At 37.5% G+C, this 27263-nt stretch overlaps 1 protein-coding gene across 8 annotated transcripts in view; it reads right to left on the bottom strand.

Annotated features, from left to right (window-relative positions):
* Positions 1–5830: 5830 nt before the first annotated feature.
* Positions 5831–27263, bottom strand: part of BCLAF3 (BCLAF1 and THRAP3 family member 3) — a 43182-nt gene continuing 21749 nt past the window's right edge. For 5 of the 8 annotated variants that reach the window (XM_087813307.1, XM_087813308.1, XM_016199364.2 and 2 more), the window contains 5 exons: positions 26517–26580; positions 24897–25012; positions 18721–18823; positions 16730–16807; positions 5831–6862 (listed from right to left, as the gene is read on the bottom strand). In XM_087813307.1, coding sequence (XP_087669433.1) covers positions 6833–6862; positions 16730–16807; positions 18721–18823; positions 24897–25012; positions 26517–26580 — 391 coding nt within the window. In that variant the 3' untranslated portion in view covers positions 5831–6832. Of the gene's footprint in view, positions 6863–16729; positions 16808–18720; positions 18824–22444; positions 23748–24896; positions 25013–26516; positions 26581–27263 lie in introns of those variants that run through there. The other 3 variants (XM_016199367.2, XM_016199366.2, XM_016199369.2) reach the window with 3 other exon arrangements.

Below are 27263 nucleotides of genomic sequence, written 5' to 3'. Positions count from 1 at the left end.
AATGCATATTTAGACCACAATGAGGTGCCACTTCACACCTACTATAATGCCTAAAAACAAGCAAAGTAACTGAAGCTTGTGAGGATATGGAGCCATTGGAACTCTCATGCATTGCTGGTGAGAGTGTGAAATGCTAGTTACTTGGGAAAACAGTTTGGTCACTTCTTACAAAGTTAAACATATACTTACTTACCATACGGCCTGACAAGCTCACTTCTGAGCATTTATCCAAGTGAAAGAAAAAGATATGCCTAGATAAAGACCTGTACTTTATTCATAATTGCCAAAAGGTAGAAGCAACTAGTGCCCATTGAGTAGAGAATGGTAAGTAAATTATGGTATATCCAGACAATGGCCTACTACTTGGCAATAAAAAGGAATGAATTCGTGAGGTATATGCCACAACACGGACAAATCTTGTTAAGGGAAAGAAGCCAGACATGGACTATATACTGTATGATTCCCTTCATATGGCATTCTGGAAAAGGCAGAATTATAGGCATAGAAACTACCTCCTTATTTGCCTGGGGTGGGAGAGAGGATTCCTCACAAAGTGGCATAAAGGAACTTTTGGGGGCAATTAAAATATTTTGACTGTGGTAGTTCTATGACTACATAGGTTTGTAAAAACTTACTGAACTATATGCCAAATAAGCATGAATTTTACTGTATATAAATCAGGTTAATAAGCTGACTTTAAGGAAGAAACCCTGCCTGGATCTGAATCTCAGCTCTGGTGCTTATTAGCTGGTGATCTTGGGCATGTTACTTACCTCCTCTGTGCCTCAGTTTCCTCATCTGTATAGTGGAGACAATCATAAGTACCTATTTCATGGGGTTTCTGTGAAGATGAAATGAGTTAATGCATGGAGAGTGCTGGAACATTGCCAGACAAAAGTAAGTGCTTAGTACCCATGAGCTGTTATTCTTATGGTCAGATGAGTGAGTCTGAAGGCTCAGCTGCCAGTTCCACCACTCATTAACTACATAACTTTGGGAAAGTCACTTAACCTCGGGGAGCCTCTGGTAATCTCCAAGCTGTGGCAATGTTACCTGCCAACTGCCCTGCACACCACACTGGGTATTTACAAAGAGCAGATGGGATAAAGGTGAGATCAAGTGATGGCTGACCATTGAAGGAACAGATCTTTTTCAAAAGTTGAAAAAAGCAGAATCTGAGAGGACTGCCTGAATTGAGTCTTTTTGTGAATTAGGGAGCTATGAACTGAGATAATGAACAGAACAATTTTGGGGTTCATTTCAGTTTCAAACAAGATGAGTCTGAGATGGTTGTAGGGCATTCAGGTGGAAATTTCCACATGACAAATGGAAATACATGTATAGCTCAGGAAAAGAAGTCAGGGGTGGAGATAACTTTTTTAAAACATTAATGAACATAACATGACAGGGGCCCACTAGGAGCTCAGCACAATGAATAAAACACCCATTGTTGATAAATTTTAGAATATGAAAGAAAAAGAGAAAATCTTAAATCTTTCAGAGGTTACAAAACAGTTCACACATACAGGAATGGGAGCCAAAGCAATGGAGAAATGTTTTGAAAATAGAAACATTTCTCAAAATGATTTTGAACCTATTCTAGATATTTTATATAAGTGGAATTATATATTTGTCCTTTTGTGACTGGCTTCTTTCACTTAGCATCTTTTCAAGGTCATGCTGGTATAGCCTCTATCACTTCATGCCTTTTTATGGCTGAACAAGACCCCACTGTGCAGATATACCACATTTGGTTTACTCATTCATCTGTCGATGGACACTTGGGTTGTGCCCACCTTTAGGCTACTGTGAATAGTACTGCTATGAACGAGTATGTGAGTCCCTGTTTTCAATTCTTTGGGTTATATACCTAAGAGTGGCATTGCTGTGTTATATGGTAATTCTATGTTTAGCTTTTTGAGGAACCTCTTGGCAATGCTTTTTCACCATAGTTGTTAAAAGACCATTAAGTTAGCAGCACTGTGTTCCCCGCAACCCCTTGCAAAAGCTGTCATCAGCAAGAATTTCCCAACAAGTCAATTGAAGTCAATTTCTTCTTTACTAAATATTATTTTAAGTATCCTTAGAAAGGATTAGAATTTGAGGTAAAATTTTACTTTAGAAAATCATCTGTAAAACTTAATCTAGTGTTTAGTATCTTAAATGATGTATACAGACAACAAACAAGCCCTCTAAACTTTAATAATGATAATTCAGGATTTCCTAAGACATTTTTAGCTTTCCTGGAATGGGATTCTGTCCCTTGCCTTCTAAAATATGTAAACTTCAATGTCATACAGACTGCAAACACGTTTTAAACATGTATGCAACTACATGTGAAGACTGAATATACATATATAAAATATCTCAACTACCAAAATAAGCTCAGAAAAAGACTAATGAAAAATACCAAAATGTTAGTTTTCACTAAATATATACGAGCAGTGTGATTATGAACTTTTCTTCCTCCTACATACTATGCTCTGTACTTTTTGTCAGAGAAAAGTTTTTTCTTTTGAAAAACAGCAGTAAAATGAATTTAAAGTATATATAATTATGATAAATATTATAAATCAACAATTTTTATTAAAAAGTCAACACAACACATACTTACTTAAGGTTAGCCACATTTTATGATATGGGAGGAGGAATGGCAGGGATTGTAAAACCCTTCTGGACTAAGGTGAAGTAGGCAGCCCTTGGAGGTAAAACTTGTTTACAAGGACTTTAGTAACAGAAATACGATAGGATGAAATATCCTTACATTTTTAAAAAGAGTGACTTTATCTTATCAAAACGCTACAACGTTCATTATGTTCCACAGATACAGAAAAGCAGTCACTCATATCCTACCACTTAAAAAAATCACGTGTTAACAACAGAATTCATAAGTGCAGACAGAATTGATGATGGGAATCACTGTATTTTAAAAGGTTTTAATTTATTTGAATGCTAAAGAAAAAAATAGAAATGAAACTGAAGGGGCCATTTCTTCACCATAGGGGCTACTGGTTCTAAGAGCTAAGTAAACCAGTCCCCTGAAGGGCTTGTTAAAACAACCTGCTGGGCTCCACCCCATGGAGCTTCTAATTCAGTAATTCTGGGGCGGGGCCAAGAATCTGCACTTCTAACAAGTTTGCAAGTGGTGATGATGCTGCTGCTGGTTAGGGACCACACTTTGAGAACCACTGTGCAAAAGTCAAGAAAAAGACTGAAAAACTTAAGGTCGGTCGCTAGGGTTTTTCCTATATTATACAATACACTCTTAGACATTAAAACTTCACACGACATTTGGCCATGAAAGATGAGACATTCAGCACTTGATCTTTGTTCCCCTTCTCTCCCCCATGTATCAATTGATCAATGTATGTGAATTTTTCTTTGTCAAGATTAATTACATTTACATTCCATTCTACAACTATAATTCCTCAGTTTTCAAATCTTAGTTCTGTATTTTAATGGACTCAGAGCTCCTAACTATTCCTTTTACTAGAACTTTGTTGAGAAACCTGGTCCCCTTTCTTCTAGGTTCCCAAATGTCCAGAACAGGGGTTGACTGGACCCAGTCAAAGGTATACCTTACCCTTCGGACTTTGGCATCCACAGGTGGGTACTTCAACCTGACCCGGCAAGTGCTTCCTGCTGGGGGATCTCTCCCCTGCTTCACTGAGGTCCTGAGAAGGTAGCAAAGACTTCATCTTCCCAAGGGTTTTCCATGACTCTCCACATGGCCTGGTCACTTCGTCAGTCCTTGTGTTCATACATGGGCCATTTCTCACCAAGATGTTGTCAGTTCAGTTTCTTTACTCGGTGCACCTCAGGAGGGTGGGGGAGGACTTGCACCACACCTGTTGCCTTAGCATCTTCTCTGCTTAGCTTCCTTGTTTGGTTGCTGCTGCGGAAACTTGTGACTGCTGCATACTGAGTTGGCTATTTAATGGAGGAGTTTCTGATCCAGCTTTACTTCTCCTGTTTGGACCTAGAAATATCTCCAGCCTTAAAAAAAAAAAAAAAAAAACTACTGAAAAAATGATTGGGTAAAATGTGCTCCATATTATGCATCTACATAAATTATTATAATGTAACTATAATAATTTTTTCCAATAGCAAAAAAGTATCATCCAAAATATCTATAGTTTTCTCTGTGATAAGATTATGGATACTTTTTTAATTGAAATTTGTATTGAGATAATTATAGATTTACATGCAGCTATAAGAAATAATACAGACAGAACCCATGCTCACCTTACTCAGTTTCCCCCATCCCATCAAATTTTAAAACCAGCAAAACCACCAACACAATAGTGCCTTTTGAAGTTTGTGAAACCAATAAGAAAGGAATGTGACCAGGGGATGCTCAACCAGGAATACCGTTTCTCTCAACCTTTTATATATATGTCCAGTATAATACTTACACTCTGTATTGCAAGTCTTTATTTTTGTGACTCTCTTCCCCAACAGCTGATGAGGCTCCTCAGAGCAGGAACTGTGTCTCACTCATCTTTGTCTTCCCAGTGCCAGGGAAGGGGTTACCACACAGAGGAGGAAGGGGAGAAGGCAATGATATGTGACTTATCATAACTTCTCTTCTGAAGTCTTGTGCATTAGTGACTTCAATTCTTTCCAGTCAACAAAAAATACCATGGATAACCTTTTGTTCAACCTCCACAAGAAAATTAGATATTTAGTTCCTAATAAACATATTCTACTCATTGCCTATTCATTAGACTAATGAGTTCCTACTATGTGTCAAGTAGGATGTGGGGAGCTGGTGATACTACAGTGAACAAGACAGACATGGTCCCTGTCCTTATTTTATACTCTAAATTATAAAGCAAGCCTTTCTTTTTAGGCTTTAGATCTTACGCAAATAGGTATTTTGCAAATAACAGGCTTTGCCTTTTGAGAGTGCCAAAAGTATATCCAAATATGCCTAAAATGAAAATCTGTTGTGGAATGATTAATACTGAGCCCTGGCTAGGTAGCTCAGCTGGTTAGAGCATCATCTCAATATGCCAAGGTTGCGAGTTCGATCCCTCGTCAGGGCACATGCAAGAATCAACCAATGATGCTTAAAAAGTATAACAAAAAATTGATGTCTCTCTCCCCACCCCCAAAAATAAATAAAAATTTAAAAAATATATTGAATCAACCAACTTACCCTGAAGTGTAACAATAAAAACAGAGCGAAAGAATTAATGCCATTTACTGAGTTACATTTCTATGCTTACCATCCATTTTCCCTATCAGACTGTTAGTACCATAAAGGCAGGCTCTATGAGCTTTTTTCTCTTGTTCATTGCTGTAACTTTAGCACAGAATCTGTGCAATAAATGTGTTAACTAAATGGTTAAAAATATGGGAGTGAAATAGATCATTTTTAAATTTAAGGAAGATGTTATAAGTACCTAACGAAATATAAAACTGTCATACTACTGTGTACATGCATTTCTTTCTTACCATAAGTGGAATGTTAAATATGTTTGGAAAACCCGACCTACAGAGGCGGCACACAGCATAAGACAGGCCATCTACCTAAATTTATTACCTGATTTTAATGCAGCAAGTGTTTTCACCCTGTATTGCTGACCTGTTAAGGAAATGGCTGCCCTGCCTTTTAAAGATATGTAAAAAAATCAAATGTTTGTAGTAAGATTTTTCATAATCCAGTCACTAAAAATCGAGTTCTTACCAGATTTTGATTTAGAAAGGTCTGTCTTTGTAAGTGCAGAATGGTGTTTTAAACATCAACAGGTCCTTCCTAGGGCTGTATTTCTCAAGTAAAATTAAAATAATGTTCTCACAAACTGGCAAATAATTTCTTCAAGAATAACAACAACATTTTGTTTTATTACCAATAAACATTTCACAAAAATTTAATTGGGAACGTATAGGTACTATTAAGCAGAACACAGAAAACAAAAAGAAATAAGATATTAAAGCCTAAAATGTCATTTATAACCATCGATTCTATCTTATACATAGTATTCAATACAACTGAATTTAAAATAAACACTTTATAATATATGCTTGCAAAATGTGTAATGCTGTAGTAGTAAAGTACAATTTCCAAATATGAGACTGTCAAATTTTTAAAGGCCTTTAAAAATATGATATGCACAAGCTTGCCCTGAGGGAAAGTAACATGGAATATAGATTACAAAATCTTCACATATTTTCCACAATAGCATTTTAAAACTCGAAAAGAGCAAATAGCTTTGGAAAAAAATTGAATGAAACAATTACTAAAAATTCAGTGCACTCATAACTACCTGATGGAATATTTGGAAGCACCTTTTCTCTCACCTTCTTAGATCATAATATGAAATGTATGAATTATACAAGCCTTGAACTTCAGAAACTTAAGAAAACTTGAAGTTATAAGTCAAAATGTCATCAGAAAAAGAAAAATCTGGTATAAAATTTGCTACCGTAAGGCCACTGTTTAAAGTTCTTTCATGTACAGACACTATACAATTCAGATACTTTTGTTTTTTATTTTATAAGCAAAACTTTCAACATATAAACATTTGGATATAACCCAGTTAACTTCCCTATGAAACCATGCTCAGAGAAAAATTCAACAAATAATGCCCTTTTGAGACTTTTTGCAAAAGAAACTGTACTTAACAGAGGTTTTTAATTGAATACTGTAATTTAAAACCAAGTAAGTGTAAAAAAGTTAAAGCATTCCACTACAGAAAAATAAAGTTGTAGGTGTTTTTTTTAATCAAGAAAGTTACAGTATTAGTGCTTTAGTGGGAATTCTAACTCCTGAAGAGATCTTCTCAAATTATTCTGTAGTGTTGATTCCACTTGTAACAATTTCCCATTAGTTTTCTGTGTCGATGTTTGCATATTCCTATTGAAAAACAAAAGAAATACAGACTTCAAGAGAAGCTTCAGGTATAACATCTGAGCTGGAGTTTTGTTCACATTGCAATTTGCAAAATATTTTAATTTATGTAGTACTACTTGCATCCAAGATCCCCACAAAGCTCTGTGGAACCCCAAACACACAAAGTAACAACAGCACACATCAAAGTGGGTATCAAATAATGTCAGTAGGACAAAGAAAATACATGGTACTCGACCCACTATTAGTAAGTTGATGGAAATGGCATTCTGCCATTGGGGACATCCCTGGCAAAAAAATCAAGACTGTTAAACTTTAGCCCCTCAAGTACAGAGCCTGATTTGACACATGCACATCTTCAAACTGCTATTTTATCTTCGTCATCACATGATATCTAATTCTAAAACTATATGGACTCTTCTAGCTTGGCTGATAACAGAGAAAGCTATGGGGGGGGCTTTCTTGCTTTTGGATGGTTACCTACAACATAAATATATCTAAGGCTTCAATAAACGCAGAAAAAGAAATTCGCAAGAACAGTAAGATTATGATTAAAGGGTAATGATTGTAGATTCTATACTGTTACACTATGTAAAATATTGTTACCAACCATGAACTGGACATTAATATCATGCAACTAATAAAAGAGCAAAAATGGTAGAATGACATGTTTTTTAGGACATTAAAAAAACATTAATACATATATCCTTACCTTTTCCTATAAATAACATTTCCTAATATAACAATTTCTATATATAACATTTTCCTAGGATCTTACATTATTAAAACTGAAAGAAATTTAAAATTTGATTTATTTTTTGGCCTTTATATTAGTATGCAAATGTTTAATTCCCAAAACAGTACTGATAGAAAATTTTTATTCTTCTGTTTTTGTTAATGAAATATTCAAAATATATGCATATATACTTTGGCAACATTATTCATTTAAATAGAGGTAGACTTCATTGTATCCTATTTCTTTATTCATTATATACTATAAAAATTATAATTATATAATGTAAAACAATTTTAAAGAAAAACTCTATACTACTTGAAAGTTTTCCACCTGAAATGCCTTGCCTATAAAAATGTACAATTATTCTGAATCACATTCACCTTTGACATAGCTTCTTCTATACCATCTCTTTGATTAACCCCTCCAGTCTCCCAATTATTTGAAAACCTAATTGAGCAGAATGCTGAACTAGCTAAACAAGCACCACCTTCATCTAGATTTTCATAACTTGCCACTTATGTCATTGCAAATGTCCCCTTGTTGGCATTCCTGCGTCTCATCTCCTCCCCAGAACCCTGCCTACCCACTGCTCACCAAACAATCATCCTCAAGTACCACTTTCTCCTTCAGAGTCTAGGAAGATGCCCTATTACTACCACGTCACATCCTATTCTACTCAGCTTTTGAGGCACTCAATAATTTGTAGGCCCCTATCTCTACCCAACTCTGCGTTCTACTGCCAACATGGATCTGTGGCTATATGCAGCCCCTTCTATGTCCTGCTCTTCTCCATGACTAAGCTCATAACCTACCTCCTCTGTGGAAAGAGTAAAAATCAAAGTGCTTGGCATACACATTCCCTGACCATTCCTAACATATTGACCTTTTCCTTCTCTCTTTAGGCATTTACCATCTGTGAAATTAAGTTCTTCAAAAATACGGTAGTACAGCAAACAATTAATATAGTATACCCGGCTGCTATCCTTTGAAAGGCCTACTTACAAGGTTGGCCATTGGCTGGCATCTGGGAACTTAGATTTCGGGAGGGTTCCCACCACTGGTGAGTGTCTAAACTGTGCAAACAATAAAGTCTTTGCTGAACACCTGCTTTGCTTCTGAAAGTCTCGAACTTGGGTATGTGCCTGGCAGGGGGTGCCTATGTGACCAGCTTCCAGTAAGTTTCCAATGAGCACTGAGTCTCTACCAAGCTTCCCTGGCTAGCAACATTTCACACGTGTTTTCACAGCTCATTGCTAGGGGAATTAAGCAAGTCCTGTGTGATTCTACAGAGAGCAAACTCTTGCAAACTTGCATCTGTTGTCCCCTGGACTTTGCCCAGGGACCAATTTCCTTTGCTGATTGTGCTATGCAGCCTTCCACAGTAACGCATATCATAGCCATGAGTATCACTATATGCCCAGTCCTCGCAGTCCTCCTAGCAAATCGCTGAACCTGGGTGTGGTCCTGAGGACCCCTGACACAATGGCTGCTGCTCACTCACTTTTTAGAGCTAGGGATGGATGAGCTTGTGTGAGTGTATGTATGTGTTGTGCGTATGTATGATCAGATTTGATTCACTCAACCAGCATTTTCTAAAGATGGACTACATGAAAAGCACTAGGGGAATGTATAAAAACTAATGAGGTACCCTCTGTCCTCAAGGATTTGAGCATCTGTTTGGGGAAATACAAAGGTAAACAGCAACAGTTAGAGATCAAGTGAAAGGACAGCTAAAGAGGGGAGGGGGCTTTGGTAAGGCTTTACAGTGGGTCTTAAAAGGAAATTTGGGTTTTAATAAGAAAAACTGGGGGTCGGGAGGCCACTTCTAGTCAAGAGAACAGCAGGCACAAAGATACAAATACGTGAAAACATATGTTATGCTCCCAAAAAGCAGAGGGCCCAAGAAGAAATGTGGTTAGAAAGGTAGCTTAAGGCTGGGCCTGGCTAACAAGTCTAATCTCTTTTTTCATAGGAACAAAACCCTTGGAAGGTGTCTGCACAGGAGTGATATGACTCACCCTGTGTTTTGGGACAATAACTGTGCTAGTAGCACAGGAGTGGAGTAAGCAAGTCACAGGAGGCAAGGGAACAAGTTAGAGGCTCCAAAGAGTCCAAAGACAGACCAGGAATACATAAGAATGTGGCGTACAGTAAAGGTGGCATTTTCAATCAGTGGGGAAAAGACAAAATATTCAATACAGCATTAGAAAAACTGAGTATCCACTGGGGAAAAAATTAGATCATGACCTCACACTGTATCATAAAAATATAGTCTACATGGAATATTCACGGGTTTAAATTTTATAATCATAAATTTAACCATTATAGTTATAAAAATAACCATAAGGAATTTTTATAAGCATAAGCATGACACTTGACAGATTCATCAACATTTACAAGTTCTATAACATAAAAGCCACCACAAACAGCTGACAAACATCAAATAAACATCAGTAAAATGTATGTACCCTCAGCAAATCAGGAGCTCCTATAAGTTAACAAGAAAAGTACCACCCCTCAACAGAACCGCTGGGAAAGCAGAGAAATAGGAAAGTGAGGGAAGAAATACAAATGGCCAATAGATACATAAAAATACAGTCACATCATGACTCATCAAAGGAAGGAAAATGAGAGCTATTTTCTGCTATCATTTTGACAACAGATAATAAAGACTGATCCTGTAGAGTGCTGGCTGGGTGTAGGTAAACAGGCCTCTTCATGTACCTCTGCTGAGAGCAGAGAGGAGTAAAAGAGGCACTATGGAAAGGTACTGAAGTGTCAGTGTTCCCAGTGGTATTACCAAAAATAATGGAAACCTGTAAGCTATCCTGGAGTCATCAACAGAGGCTTGGTTAAGTCAGCACACATCAAATGCAGGTATGCATATCCTCAGGGGTACATAAAGACTTTCCAAGGAGTATGTGGGTACAGCTAGTTTGGAGGGAATTGATTTCCAGATCTTCAAATTCCCAATGCTTGCTTTCCAGCATTAACCTGTCTGCATATCTGATTAAGTCTGATGCCCCACCTCCCACTTTATACAAGAAAGATACACCTTCTCATTCCGAATCTGATTATTTTGCATTACCTGAGGACCCCCCAAAAAGGGGCAATTAAAAATATTGGTGATATGCCCTGGCTGGTTTGGCTCAGTGGTTAGAGTGTTGGCCCACAGACTGAAGGGTCCCGGGTTCCATTCTGCCCAAGGGCACCTACCTTGGTTGCAGGCTCGACCCCGCATGCGGGAGGCAACCAATCGGTGTCTCTCTCACATCAATGTTTCTCTCTCTCTCTCTCCCCCTCCCACTCTTTCTGAAAAGCAATGGAAAAAATATCCTCGAGGAAGGATTACAAAAAAAAAGAGAAATATTGGTGATAGTGTGAAAAAAATGACTTCTTTGTCTAATCAATACTTAATAAAATCTGTAATATATTTATGCTATTTTGATCAATAGTAATGTTAACTCAATCCAGAGGAAGTATTTAACACCTAATAGTCACAGAAATCTAATGTTTTATGTCAAATTTGATTTGGTTATCAATAAAAGACTTTCAAAGAAAAGTCTATGGGGGAAATGAAATGAAATTCAAATTCAAGGCAAAAAAGGGGATGATGTAAAATTTGTCATTGTTAAAAAGAGCTTGTACATCTTTTTAAATGGATGATGTTAGTTATCAAATTCCTGTGGTGGACAGCTTACATTGAAGAGATTTAAAAGAATGCTATAATGGTTTTATTTAAAACTCAGTATTTATAATATGCCAGATATTATATCCTTTATAACAATTTAAACTTATAATAAAAAGGTTAGATACCAAACTAAACATGTGCAACCAGGTTAATAATTTTTGAAAATTTTAGGGTATGTAAGCAAAAAAAGTTTGAAAAGCACTAAATAAATCATACATCCATAGAGAGGAATAATATGCAGCTGTTAAAAGGAGTGAACTGAATTACAGAATAAATGAGTCATAGAAAGACGACGACTTGGAATGGCTGAAGTTGGAAGGAGGACTAGGATTAACAGGACAAGTTTCTGGTGTGGCTCGCTGGCTGCAGAGCTGTGGACCATGAGGAAAAACCAATGGTCTGGTGAGGAGAGCAAATTTTATTTTATCTTGAACAACATTACTGTGATGTAATTCACATACTATACAGTTCACCCACTTAAAGTGTAAAATTCAAGTTTCTTAAGTGTATTCAGAGCTGTGCAACCATCAGTCACCATAATCAGTTTTAGAATGTTCTCATCCCCCCAAATCCATACCATATAATTAACAGTCATACAACCACCGCACCCAATTCCCCCTGACCCCCCGGTCCCTAGCAATCACTAACCTATCTTCTATCTCTATGGCTTGGTTTATTCTGAACATTCCCTATAGATGGAACCATACACTATGTGGTCTTTTGTGACTGGTTTCTGTCCTTTAGCCCTGTGTTTTTAACGTTAACCCATGCTGTACCATGTGTCAGTGCAAGTATGATTCTGAACATGCTGAATTTGAGGCACTTTTAGGACATTCACGTCAGGGTATCTGGGAGGTGGCTGGAAATCGGGCTCTGAAGAACAGTCAGGGTTCAAGACATCACCAGAGGTGATGGCCGAAACTTTGGGAAAAGTTGAGGGCAATCAAGACAAGCAGAAATAAGGAATAAACAAAGAGAACAAAGAATATAACATTAGGGGATGCTTACATTGCTTAAGGCTGCATGGAAGAAGAGAAATCCCTAAGTAAGACAGAGAAGTCAGAGAAGTAGGTAGTGAAACTGGAGGCTCCAGATCATAAATGTTTGAAGGCAGTGATGCTCCTATGCAACACTTTCGCACCTTGGCACACTTCAGTTTGAGGGACACAGCGTGTATATAACAGATTTTTGTTCATTCATCTGATCTTGGTTCCTGTTCTAATCTTTGTACTCCATGAGTTTCATGGTTGTTTTCAACTCAAAAAGCCATAAATCCTAGTCTCTATGGCTCTCTCCTTTGTTCTCTTCCTAGCCAGAGCTCTGGTAGGCGCCCAGAGCTCCTGAGGACTGCTGGAGAAACTCTGATGGTAAAGAACTCCATGTCTTCCTGACCAAATGCACAAGTGCTGACAGTTTTTCAGAGGCAATGTTCCCAGAGGTGGCTTCATGAATTCTTACTAGGTTCTATGTTCTATTCTGGTATCTGACCCTCAAGAGTTTCTGCAAACTTTCTGTGACAAGAGGAGGATATTAAAGAGGGGCACTTGTGAATGACAGTGAATAAAAGACCAGCCTTATTCCAGGTGGTAACAGACATTCCTCCTACCCTTTCATCTTCCAGCCTAAGCCCAGAATCCGAAAGAAAGGAAATGCGATAAAAAGGAATCTGGGTGCCAGAAAGTGATTAATACAAGTGCACGATGAATGAGGAGAAAGAATTTCAGTTCTGTACTTTCCTAATACTGCTTGGGAATCTTACTACTTTGTAGGCAGCTGGGGGACCAAGGTGGTTTAGGGAAGCCACACTGTTCTGGTTAGTGAGATCAACAAGAGGACATATTAAGAGGACATCTCCCCCACCCCTCGCTGAGACTGTTTGGTGTTGGAGAAAGGAAGCATGTGTCTGATGCACAGTAACCAGGCCGCACTACAGCTGAGCATCACAAGACTTTCGAGTCATGAATGATCAGCTCAGGTATTTCAATATGGCGGGGGAGTGAGAAGTCCAGACAAGATCAATCTAAACCTTCCTGGGAGACTTTGAGGCATGTGGGAATAAGTTACAGCATACCTAGATTAACCAATTGATCAAGCATCCTTAATTAATCTAGGTGATGGTCAAATAACAATGAAAAGAATAAAGTTCCTATTGGGGCAAAAAAGCCAAAGCAGTGAACAGATGCTGCTCAGACTAAGGTTTCTCTCCAGAACAGGAGCTTCAAAGTTCCCTCTAAATGCAGGACTTGGCATGAAAAGTGATGTAAATGGTACCTCACACCCAGTAACCCCATTTGAGTGAAAGTGCCCCTAATCCTGGGTTCGATTCCAGTCGAGGGGACGTATCTCAGGGCTTGTGAAGGAGGCAACCAATTGATGTGTCTCTCTCACATCGATCTCTCTCTCTCTCCCCCATTCTCTCTAAAAAAGCAATGGGGAGAAAATCCTCAGGTGAGGAATAAAAAAAAAAAGGAGAAAGAAAAAAAAAAGGAAAAAAAACTATAGCTCCCAAATCTACTTTATTAGCATAAGAAATGGAAAAATGTCTGGTATTTAGAGCCACCCTTAATTCTACAACCTACAAATATTAAAAGGGAATAGGTTAATGATGGTAATAAAGTACGTTTTCCTCAAACTAGCTTCCTATTTTTTTAACTTTTTTGTACTGATTTTGTTTTATATTTTTATTGATTTCAGAGAGAGGGAGGGAAAGGGGGGGAGAGAGAGAGAAACATCAATGATGGGAGAGTCATTGATGGGCATATGCCCCCTGCTGGGGATCCAGCCCACAACTCTGGGCATGTGTCCTGACTGGGAATGAACTGCAATTCCTGGATCATAGGTCGATGCTCAACCACTGAGTCACGCCGGCTGGGCATTAATTTTTGTATTGATTTTAGAGAGAGGGAGGGGGGGTAGAGAGAGAGAGAAATATCACTGTGAGAAACATCGATCAGTTGCCTCCCACATGAGCCCAATCCGGGGATCAAACCTGCAACATGGCTCTGTGCCCTGACCAGGAATCAAATCCACCACCTTTTGGTGTACAGGACAATGCTCCAACCAACTGAGCCACACCAGCCAGGACTTATATAATAATTTTTAAATTTTACGTAAAACCATTTTTTAAAACTGTTAAGTGTAAAAAATTTCAAATTCTTGAAATTTACCATGCTAAAAAAATACAACTTCCAAAATCTCTAATGAGCTAAAATTATCCTTCGTATTCATAGTGAAATATATCAAATCACAAATGGAAGGGAAGACATTAAGTATTGACATCTATTTAAGAATCAAAAGCTCTCAACTTCATTCTTGTCAGTACCTTCAAGCCAATCTTTCTTTTTTAATCCTCACCCGAGGATGTGTTTTTATTGATTTGAGAGAGAGAGGAAGGAGGGAGAGAGAGAGAGGGAGACAAGAGAGAAACATTGATGTGAGAGAGAAACATCTATCGGCTGCCTCCCCCACACCCCCCGACTGGGGATCGAACCAAAACCTTTTTCGTGCACAGGATGATGCTCCAAACAACTGAGCTACCTGGCCCGGGCAAGCAAATCTTTCTTTAACATAAAAATTCCATTAGCAAATATTTTCAAGATAAGAGTTATATTTTAAAAGACTATTTTCTCACCTGCATACTGCCCAGTATTATAACAGATATAAAGTGACAATGGGTAGTTGTGTTTCCCATGTGGGAAATGTACAAATGGTGTATAATAATGGAGTAATTATAAAAAACTAAGTACATTCCTCTTCCCACAATTATTTAACAAAGGGTATGTCATGTATAATGAAGCACATAAGTTTATAAAAGGTATGTACGCCACGCCTATTTCCAATTATTTTCTTAAGACTACAAAAAATTTCAGGTAAAACAGAATTATAATGAGACTGTAATTTTGTTAAAACTATCTGCACAAACTAAATATATCAGAGCTAACCTTCAGATTTACACTGTCCATTGTTACCTATCTAATAAGGTGATTACTAATTCTGGCTTTGAATTAGTCCAATTAACATAAAAAGTAAATTTTAATCAAAGAATTCCTTTTCCTAGGAAGGACTATTTCCTCCTCCTATTTTACTATAAAGAATTGTGGACTTCTAAATAATCATATAATATTACATAGCTTCAAATAAATGGTCAAGAAAATTATTGCATATATTTTAAAATTTATAATTAATGTCAAAGAACTTTCCATTACGGAGAAAGGGTAGCACGAAATAGCTCTTATAACAATTGTAGAAAAATACTACAATCAACTATATCTGACCAATGACTAGAACAACATGTAGGAAGCACTTATATCTGAAAGTCCACTGACAAAGTCTTTAAGTTATGTAGGTATCACATTTTCAGTTAATGATTTTATGCCTCAAGAGACTAAAAGATGGAATAAAACATGTTTATATATTCTATGGTCATAGCTATTTTTGAAAACCTAATGTCACACGTTTTTAGGTATATGAACAATTAGTCTAAAACCGTTATCTACTCAATTGTGTTGCTCCCAGTGGAAAAAAATCTTTTGACATCTAAAAATGTTGACTATCAAGAAGCCAGGTATTAAGAGAAGATCACTCAGCTACCTCCCTACTCTATGGTTTGGGGATAATTTATATTACCTTTCTGCTCATACTAATTTCCTACTAATGAGCTAACTACTTCATCCAGCCTGCTTGCTCCTTTCACACAAAAAAAGCTCAGATTCTTCTTTTCTTTTTGGAGGGGAGGGGAAATAAGACACTGTGGAGTGAAAAATATGAATAAAGTACCTATCATAAGCAGGAAAATAAGCCAGAATGGATTTAAAAAGCACTTCAACTTCTGAGAGTAAGAAAAGAAAAATACAATACTTTGCACTGTAATTCTTATCCCACACATTTGGGGGATGAGGTTATCTGGATAATTCAACATGTTGGCTGATTTAAACTATCACACCAGACACAGCAGTACATGTAGAATGCGATGGAATATGCTTTAACAAAGCTTGCTGGACCAGAATTTTTCTCTGATGATCAATCCAGAAAGCCCCTGAGGACTGCATGTCTATCTATGACAGGGTTTTCCAATCTGTGAATCCTGGAGAAAGCTCTATAGCTATGCACTTACATCTTACAGGTAAAGGGACAGGCTTAGAAGGAAGGTTTGGGACCTGGCTTGCCTCCCCACCTAAAGCCACTCTGTCTGTATCTGTTTTATGTATTTGTATTTCTATGTAATGTTGTAAAAGGATTGCACTGATAAAAAACAAATTGAAAATTAAGTCCTGAGGAAAGGGGTCATCATTAAATTGACTAAAGTTAACTATAAGTGTCCAGAAATAATAGTTCATAGCTACTATTTGAAATATCACCAAACAGCTTTGAATTTACTAATACTTAAAACATAATGTTCAAAGCATAAACCAAAAGCTAGAATTAAATAGAAAATAGCACTCAATACCTTAAAAGATCTAAAGTCTCTTGTGTTTTGATGGTCACTTTCATCTTCAAATGGTCTGTCAGTAACGTCGTCTTCTCTCTGCAAAGTATAACTCTGTGTGAAAAAAAGTACTGGCACGGGTTAATGCTCTTTAAAGTTTACTCTCTTTTTTTTTTTTACATTTTATTAAACTTATTGGGGCGACAATGGTTAATATGAGCATATAGGTTTCAGGTGTGGGTTTCTATGTTACAAGATCTGTATACTGCTCTGGGTGCCCACTACTAAAGTTTACTTTTAAAACTTCATTTGACCACTTAAAAAATATCCATTTTAAATGTAGAGGATTAAGAACACAAAACATGTAGCATGTAGCTTAGCTATAGGAACATACACACATTTTCCTTCACATAGCCCATGCTAGTTTCTGAGGGGCTAGTTTAATTTATGAACATGGGAAGTGTAAAAAGAAAAATACTCCTGGCTAACACAATGGGTAACTTTTAGAAAATGGACTAAAAATGTAATATTTATTCAGTCATTCAGAAGAGAAACAAACCCAATATTATCAGGAGTTGCTAGAATCCCCACTGTCTAAGAAAAACAACAAATTCTCAGCACTGTAGGAGGCAGGTTTTGCTGACTCAGACAAATAATTTGAGTAGCTGCTCCTGCCATGACTAGGAAACTATCCGAAGTCAGAGTATTAAGATGGAAACTACAAAGAACCTGAATCCTTAATGGGAACAGAAAAGATGGGGTCCACTCTGAAAGATGGTTTCTTTTTTCCAAAATAATAGTCATAATCTTCTTTTATTCCATTTGGAGTCTATACTTCTCCTAAATCTTCCTCCTTCATACCTTTACCTCTCTCCTCAGTGAAAAAAAAGGCACATAAAACCCTTTTCATCGTAGTTATCGTGAATTTATACTAAGTCTACAAATTTGAGTAAGTGCATGAAGATATATTTAATGAGATGAGACTTTTGGGGACCCTTGGAGGGAGGAGGTGTATTCTGCATGTGAAGGGATGTGAATCACTGGAGGCTGGTGGGAGGACTCTACTAGGCAGCTTCTGACCAGGCCCCCAATCCTCCCTACCTTCCAGTATCCAGGCCCCTATGTCACCCCCTTCCTTTGAGTGTGGCCTAGACCTAGTGACTTGCTTCTTACAAACAGAGTATGGTAGAAGTGATGGAATGTCACTTCTGAGATTAGGTTACAAACATACTGTAGCTTCTATCTTTCTAGTTGTTGCTTGTTCTTATGGAAGCCAGCTGCCATTTATTTTTTTTGGGGGGGGGGGGTGTTGTTTTTTGAATCCTGACCCAAGGATATTTTTTTTCATTGCTTTTCAGAGAGAGTGGAAAGGGGAGGGAGAGAGAGAGAAACATCGATGTGAGAAAGACACATCGATTGGTTGCCTCCTGCACATGCCCCGACCAGGGCCGGGGATCGAGCCTGCAACCCAGGTACATGCCCTTGGCCGGAATCGAATCTGGGACCCTTCAGTCCGAGGGCCAACGATCTAACCACTGAGCCAAACCGGCTAGGGCACCGAACTGCCCTATGAAAAGGCAAATCTTTAAAACAAAAAGTAGATTAGTAGTTAGCACGCATGAGGGATCTTACTGGGGTCACAAAAATGTTCTAAAACTAGATTATGGTAATGGTTACACATCTTGGTAAATTTACAAAACATCACTAAATCATACACCTAAAATGAGTGAATTTCATGGTATGTAAATTATACCGTAATAAAGTTGTTCTTAAGTAAAGAAAGCTAGTACTATAATAAATGCAATAAAATCCTGCTAAATCAAATATGACCATTTCTTCTGTCATAATAACTGTATGCTCAACAGAATCTTAACGTTGAACAGAAGAATTATAACCCATACTTACTGAATAGTTACAAACATTATGAAAAATCTTCATGACCCCTGTACATGTAGATATATCTAAGGAGAATATAATGTACGAAAATGAAAACTTTGGAACTGCAATCTTACCACGTAAGGTTTCTGAATAAATTTTCTAGAATTTGATTTTATAACACATTTAGGGTTTTGGAAGCTATCAATATGAGTTGAAAAACTGGAAGGCTGGTCATTCCTAATAAAATGAGAGACAGAAAATAAGAATCTTTTATTAGTTTATCTTTATCCAACAAATAAATAAGAGAAATCAAAGTACCCCCTTCAGAGACCAAGCGGCACAACAGCAAAAATAACCTCAATGATCTATCACTACTAAAATCACAAATGACAATTATCAGGGTTAAAACCCTCATTTTTCAACAAACATTATTCAGCTAAGCAGAAGTTAGCAATAGGGGTAAACCAGTATTCCTTGGACCAGGGTTCTCAATCTGGGATCCAAGGACAGGCAGCCTGAGGGCTGTAACCCCCTGAAATCATACATAGAGTGTGTGTTTTCTGAGGGTAGGTAATAACTGCTCTCAAGCCTTTGGTCACACTGGACGCTCCCTTGCTGAGACTCTTATTGGTGAAAGCACAGGAGATGAGGTGTGTGACAGGCTCAAAGTCCCCTCATGACAGAGCTGGGGCCTCTGATACTGCTGGGTCCACAGTAGCAAAGGACAGCTTCCCTCCACTGTCGCCACTAGGTCCAGAGGCCAACAAGGGCTCTTCCCAGAGGGAACGCAGCCCTATGTGGGAGGGAGGCCCCTCCCTGGGCTTCTCCTCCATCCCTGGGGCCTCATTCCCATAGCCCTCGGGGAGTCCTCTCCCTGTCCCTCCCACGTCTTCCCACAATGCTCCTCAGACCCTTTCTGCTCCACAGTGAACAAACATCTCACCTCCTCAGCCCTGCTTCAGTCCCTCCCACAGGTCCCTGTCCCTCAGTGACATTCGGATAAAATTTACACTCTTCATGATCCCCGAGGCCCTTCTTGCTCAGTCCCTTGCTGCCTCGCCCAGCTGCTTTATTCCAATCTCCCCAGCATGCACACTGAGCTTCAGGAACATTTAACTACATGTAGCTTCTGGCACACACCACAGTCTCTCCTGCTTCCGTGAGTTTGCATGTGCACTTCCTTCTGTTGTAATTTCCTTCTTAGAGCAACTTCAAGATTTAGCTCATTTGCAGCCATTCCAGGAAGGCTTTCCCAGACCCCTCTGAGGTGGGCTAGGTACCCCAGCTAAGTGCATACGTAGCACCCAAGGTCTTCACATGGATCACTTGTATTTGTAACTGGGGCACCTGTTTCACCCAGAAAGCTTGGATCCCTTCAGAGGAGGCACTGTGGACAGTTTGTTTTGTGGCCCCAGCTCTGCACCCAGAACCTGACATGAATTAGCCACTCGGGGTTTTTTGAAATGTAAAAAAAAAGACCCTATGTTCTGTCAAAATGCTCATGATACTAATAGTAAGTCAAAAGAGTAGAGTGCAAAGCCACATCATAAGGACAATCTCAATTATTTAAAATATACACATACATGCCCAGAAAAAAAAAAAAGATAGGAAATGTACTAAACATTAACAGCCATCATCTCTGACTGGTTAAACTAAGAATGTTTTTAAACTTTGCTATATTCTTTCAGACGTTTACTATTAGCATGTCCTATCACTTCTACAAACAAAATAATGAACTTCAAATAGAGATGCAAATTAAAACATCAATGAAATACTATTTTATATCCACTAGGATGGCTATAATCAAAAAAATGACAACACCAATGTTCACAACAGCATCATTCAGAGTAGCTAAAAGATCAAACCCAAATGTCCAGCAACAGAAAAATGGATAAACAAAATGGGTACATCCATACAGTGGAATATTATTCAGCCTTACACAGGAATGAAATTTAAAGAGAATTCTGACATATGACACAACGTGGATGAAAACATCATACTAAGTGAAATAAGCCAAACACAGAAGGATGATTATTGTAAGATTCTACACATACATACACATCTACATACATATATATATGTGTGTGTGTGTGTGAGGTAACTACAACAGGCAAATTCATAGAGATGGAAAGAATAGAGGTTATCAGGGACTAGGGGTAGTGGGGATGGGGAATTACAGTTTAGTTGGTACAGTCTCTGTTTAAGAAGATGAAAAACTTCTGGAAGTAGATAGTGGTGATGGTTGCACAGCATTGTGAATGAGCTTAATGCCAATTTATTGTACATTAAAAGTGTTAAAATGTTAAAATTTATGATATGCGTGTTTTGCTACAATAGATTTTTTTACTCTTTGATATTTAATTTTTGACCAGGCAAATGAGTGTCCAAGTTAAACAATATATTTCCTAGGCTCTGCAGCTACGCATGGCCAGGAGACTAAATTTTGACTGATGTTGCTGAAGAGTCATGCGTAAGTTACAGGAAGTCCTAAAAGTAAAGGATGGAACGTGGACATGATGGCCCGGGCACAAATGCTCGCCTTGGACCATGGAGCAAGTACCACGTGCAGAGGTTATCTGAAGAGCGATATCAAAGGAGCCTAGCTTCCTGATGGCTCCACCCTACCATGTTCTGACTTCCTGCCTCTAATTTTTTTTTTTATATGAGAAAGAAATATTTTTTCCTCTAGCTCTTATAGTTCATTTTCCACCAAGCAAGCAGAGTGATCCTTTTAAATTTTAATGAGATTATGTCTCGCCTCAGGTTAGGACCCAAAATGTTTTCTAATCTCACTCAGAGTAAATTACAAAGTCTTCATATTCTTCAAGGCCCTTTGTGATCTGGCCTCATCTAACTCTCTCCCTTTTTCACTGTTTCAACCTCACTGGCCCCTTCCTATTCCTTAAACAAGAGCAAGTGTGATCCTGCCTCAAGGTCTTCACATTTGCTATTCCCTTTCTTGAAATACTATGCCCTCAAAAAACCCTATGGCTAATTCTCTCACATAATTCACATCCCTGCCCAATTAAAAAACAACAACAACCATAAGTGCATTCCGTAACTATCGTAAATAAAATCACACCACATCATCACTCCACTCAAGTTCCTCTCTGCCTTACTTTTCGACTGACATATCTTTGTTCTGCTTTGTTTCTTTCTCCTACCATTGAATTACAAGGTCCAAGGGCAGGGGCTTGGTGTATAGTTTTTCACCGTATGCCCAGTGCTTAGAACAGTGACTGGAACATAGAAATTAAATATATAAATATTTGTTGAATATATGAATAAAAGATTTGTATAAAGTTAATTCTAGTTCAGTAAAGATTATAGATTATTATATAGCAAAAATAAAAACTGATGTTTTCTGTAATCTGCCTAGCCAAACAAGAAAGCCTTTGCAGTCTGAGGCCCTCTTCATGTCTGCTGGTACTATTTTGAAGCTGCTCCTTCACACACACACCAAGCTTACAGAGCACAACGCCTCACCAGCGCTGCAGGGAACCTAGCAATGCTGGTCACAAGAGAGAGACAGTGTGTCAGAAGAGGACATGGAGATACTACGGTAAGAGTTGGTCACAAGTGGGAGAAAATGGAGAACAAGGTCTGGAGACCAGATAGAATGTCTTAGTGTTGGGCTTGCTTGGAAAGATTACCTAGGGTATCAGAGAATAAATAGCGATCCAGCTCTAAATGCATTACAATTTCAGTACCTCTGTCCCATCTACTCCTTTGGAAAGAAGACTTCATCCATTCAAAAATTATGAATTGAGCTCAAGGCAGTGGGGATACAATGGTAAGCAAACACAGACACAGAGCCTGCATAGAACTTTTTGAGGGGAAAAAAAATCACACAGGTAGGAAATTGCTCCATCCTATGATTTATGATTTCATTTCTTCTGAAGTTCTATGACTTAACTAAAAAGGTTTATGCAAAAATATTAATGAGGTCAATTTTGATAACTAAATTTCTAAGATAAAAGGACAAAATAAAATGTTTTTCTTATTTTAACAAGAAAATTAAACTAGGATAAAATGAGAGGTTAAAGGTTCATATAGTTGTTTTTTAAATATGAACAAGCTGGTGAAGATGTGGAGAAACTGGAATCCTCCTCATACATACACACACAGCTGGTAAAAATGTAAAATGGTACAGCCATTGTAGAAAACAGCCTGGCAGTTCATCAAAAAGTTAAACATAGTTATCATATGACCGAGCAATTCCAATCCTAAGTGTATATAAAAGAGAAATGAGAATATATGTCCACACAAAAACTTGCACACAACTGTTCACAGCACCATTATTTATAATAGCCAAACAGTGGGAACAACTCAGATATCCACCAACTGGTGAACGGACAAACAGAAAGTGGTATGTCCATACAACGGAGTATTATTCAGCCATAAAAGGAATATTCACGCTACATGGAGGGACATTAAAGACATTATGCTACATGAAAAAAGTCAGTCACAAAAGGCCACATATTATATGACTGCAATGATATGAAATGTCAAGAGTAGTCAAATCCATACAGATAGAAAGTAGATTAGTGGTTGCCAGGGGCTAGGTGGAGGGAGATATAGGAAGTGAAAACAAATGGGTACAGGGTTTCTTTCGGGGGGTGATGAAAATGTTTTGGAATTAGATAGTGGTAACAGTTGTACAACTTTGTGACTATACTAAAAACTACTGAATTGTTCACTTTCAAAGGGTGAATTTTATGGTAATATCTCAATTTTAAAAACTCTTCATGGTTCCACTACACCACACCTGCTATTGAATACAAATAAAACAGTCCAACAGACCCAGCAAAAGACAACTTGCAGAAAGACATCTTTGCATGCTACAACACCATCCTCAAAGTTAACTTTAATAATAGGTAACAATGACCAGCTACTCTGTACCTAATGCATCACTTTACTTACTCTTAACCACCACTCTGAGGTAAGTATAATTCTTATCTGTTTTACAGATGAGGAAACAGACGAAGTAAATTGTCCAATGTTAGTCATATAGCTAAGTGTCTACAAAGCCAGGCGTTGAACTCCGTGCTCAAAGGGTGAAGATATATTCTGAAGCATTCCATGGTCTTTGCAGTATGTTGATTACCTTAAATCTGTTTTTTAAATCCTCTTTCTTGGTACACTGAGTCTCTTTCACTTGCTGGATCAAGAAAAGCATGAGCGAGTTTGTGTCACTAAACAGCATAGTCATGCTGTTTTATCTTCGGAAAACTGTAGACTTTTACACCAAGGAACAAGATTTTAACGATTTTACTTTCAATTGTTTTATATGCCCCAACACAGTTTTGCTATTTTTTAATTGGTCCCAAACTTACGTCAGAATCAAGTCCAGTTTTAAATGAGCTCCATATATTCTGACTAAGACCTAGTTAGACTTAAAAGTCTAGTCAAATATCAGTAATTTGACACTAAGGACCATGGACCATTCATACATTCCCACTTTCTGGGAGATCCAAATAGTATAAGGACCACTGGGGCAAACTGGAAAATTTTTCCCATTCAATTATACCTCATAATCACATGGGGTCCCCCACAGTTGCCATGAGTTCCACATAGTTTTCAGAACTAGAGATGAACTGGGGCCAATCTGGAATACCCAGAGCCCTTATAAAGAGGTACAGTGTTGGAAAAGTAAAACAAGAAATCTACTGCCAATCAATTTCCCATGTACAGCATAAGTACTTTACATGGGCCAGCTCATTTACTATTTTAACCTCTCCATCGCAAACTGGTTATTCTCATTTTAGAGAGGAAAGGGCTCCAGAAACTAAGCAAGTTTGCCCAAGAGCTTATAAACTCACAGAGGTGGGATTCCAACTCGGAGCTCCTCTGCATTTTCTACTATACCTGCCTCTGTTTCATAGTCAGACATTCACGAAGTTCTGAAAAAGAACTGCACTGACCTCAGCAAATTTTAAAATATTCAAATAGCAGAATCTAAAGGGCAAAATGTGTCAGAGTTTGAATCAGCCTGAGCCAAATAATCTATAAACTTGTTGGTTCTGACTCTTGCTAATATTAAAAAAGCTGTTATACTCCTTTTTCAAAGTATAAAGACCTCAAATACTCACCTATTCCCCACAATTTTTGTTGTGTAAGTCAAACAGCATATGATGATCACTGAATAACTTTGAAACATTTTAATAGATTTTACTTAAACTTATAAAATAGATTTGAAGGATTGAATCCCTACGCTAAAATGAAAATTATCATCACACACAAAAATTGAAAAATATATGCTGATACCAAAAGCTCCCTGATAACAGGATGTTTTTCATCTACTGATTACCTCTCTGCAGCACTATCTATGTGAAAAATGTGCTCATCTTCATTCTGTAACCGTTCTTTTCTCCTTCTTTCAATGTCATGTCGTAGGTCATTTGGATCTATAACTTTGACCAGAGTCTGAGGAATTTTGACAGAAGACAAACCATTCACATTACTGTTAGTTGCACAAACACCATATCTAATAAGAACCTTAAGTAAAAGTCCTAAATAAGTTATCTTGTACTCATCCTAATTGCAGTGTAAACTAATAAAAATATTTTGAGATACAATTGACAATACGGAGTCAGAAAAGTTTATGACATTGAACCAAGAATCCCACTTCTGGGACTCTATCCCAAAGAAAAGGCTATCTACCCAAATATATTCAAAGTGCTATATTTAAAATAACAGCAACAAAAAACAGAAGTAACTTAAATATAAAAAACAAAGGGGAAGGGAAGAATGATTTTATGGTAAATTTAAGTCAAAGGAATAATGGACAAGCATGGAAACTGTGCTAATATAGACTATGAGGAAGTAAACATGGAAAAACACTTATTGAAAAAAAGTTAATTGAAACTTAAAAGCCTCAATCATAAAAGGTCGTGGGGAATTCAGAGATTTTTACGTAAAAGTAGTGTTATTACAGTTTAAGTAAAAAGAAAAAAGCATCAGGACTGCCTATACTATGATAGCAACTATGTTAAAATGCCAGATGTAGGACTGCAAGAAAAGATCAAACAAGATTTTGCGTTAAGTGGTTGATTAGAGGATTTTTTTTAGCCTCTAACTTTTAAAAACCCTCAAATTTCCTTTAAGTTGCGTATAGTACTTTAATGAGTAGAAATTTTCTGAAAATTTCATTTATTGAATAAACTAACCTATCTCCATAAGTTCAATAGAATTGTAACCATTCACAAGTGAAAAATTATTTATATATTCTATCAGAAATGTATGAAAATTTCCCCTTTACAAAAACTCTTTACTCTCAATGAATAAATTAGCAGCTCTTTTAGAACTTAATATACTTATTCTAAAACAAGAGCAGTTTTCTTCCGCCTTGGCTAGTTAAGATAGTTTTTTAATTAGCCAAGAAATGGGGGGAGGGGGCAGGAGGTTTTGGGTGGAAACCACCACATACATGACAATAAAAAAAATTCAGTATTATTTCCATTATTTTGCTAGTTCATATTCCATAGAATCTTTCACACATTTTACAATAAACAGAAAGGCAATATCAAATAAAACTAAGTTCCTCTGTATTCATTCTACATATGATTTAAAAATATATTACAGAACTGCTATGGAAAAACTAGGTATCAAACATGCTTTCCGCAAGCTTTACAGTGTGAAGTTTTGGAATGAATATTAAATACTATAATTTTGTGTCAATTTTACAAAGCTGTTGCCCTTAGAGACTGTCTCTCTTAGGGAATATTTTTGTCTTTTGTCAGTTTTCTCCCTGCAACCTGGCCAATAACTAGAATCATGTGGAGAGCTTTGTAAATTTCAGATTCCTGGGTCTCAATCCTTCTTCCTCATCTACTTTAACCCCCTTTTTATTATTCCCAATCACCAGTTCCCTTTCCCATTAGTATGCCAACAATAAGATAATCTCTCATCAAAAACTGTATTCACTTACCTGTTCTGAATCACATACCGTACTTTGTCTACTCTCAAACTCGGTCGAACATATATCTAGTCTCCTAAAATAATAAAGGCATATTATAATTAAAAAATTATGTTATACACTGATACCTTGATTCCATTACTACAGAATGGAAATTTGAAATAAAGCTAGTGTGTCTTGGAGGAAGCAAAAGAAACCTGCCACCAGATGGCTTTTCATTTATGTAGCAGTTTCCCAAGACATACATATCCTTTAAACATCACAGTGATGCTTTAGTGGTTCTCAAATCACTAGTCTGTGAAACCTTAAACTTTGCTCCAGTGATCTACTGCATTCTAACATTGATTCAACTCAGCTCACAAAACAGATGCCAGTAGCAGAAGACATACATGTTTTCATCCAGCTATTCTCAGAACAGCCATTTCTGACCACATGAAGCAACACATGATTTCAATGCCTTGAGAACTGTCTTTCATTCTTCCAGTGATAACTTCAGTAGGCAATTACTATAGACACAGCAGAATCAAAGTTAAGTAGGAAAATATTTTCAAAGTCCTACACATTTAAGCAATGCTAGTCAATGGCTTCAATACAACCTATTCCATCACAGTGCACAGGCCCAGCGCCTGCTTGGAATTGTTCTATTTTTAGGTGGGAAATCTGGTCCTAGAGTCTATAGCAAGCCCAGGAGGCAACACCTTCCCCATCTCTTCTGAGGCTTATTCCCATGGGTTAAGTGGGCATACAATAATTAATCAT

This window comes from Miniopterus natalensis, chromosome X (assembly GCF_054644295.1).
Source record: "Miniopterus natalensis isolate mMinNat1 chromosome X, mMinNat1.hap1, whole genome shotgun sequence".
Lineage (NCBI taxonomy): Eukaryota > Metazoa > Chordata > Mammalia > Chiroptera > Miniopteridae > Miniopterus > Miniopterus natalensis.
The sequence above is the reverse complement of the archived record's forward strand: the minus strand, read 5'-3'. Positions and strand labels throughout refer to the sequence as shown.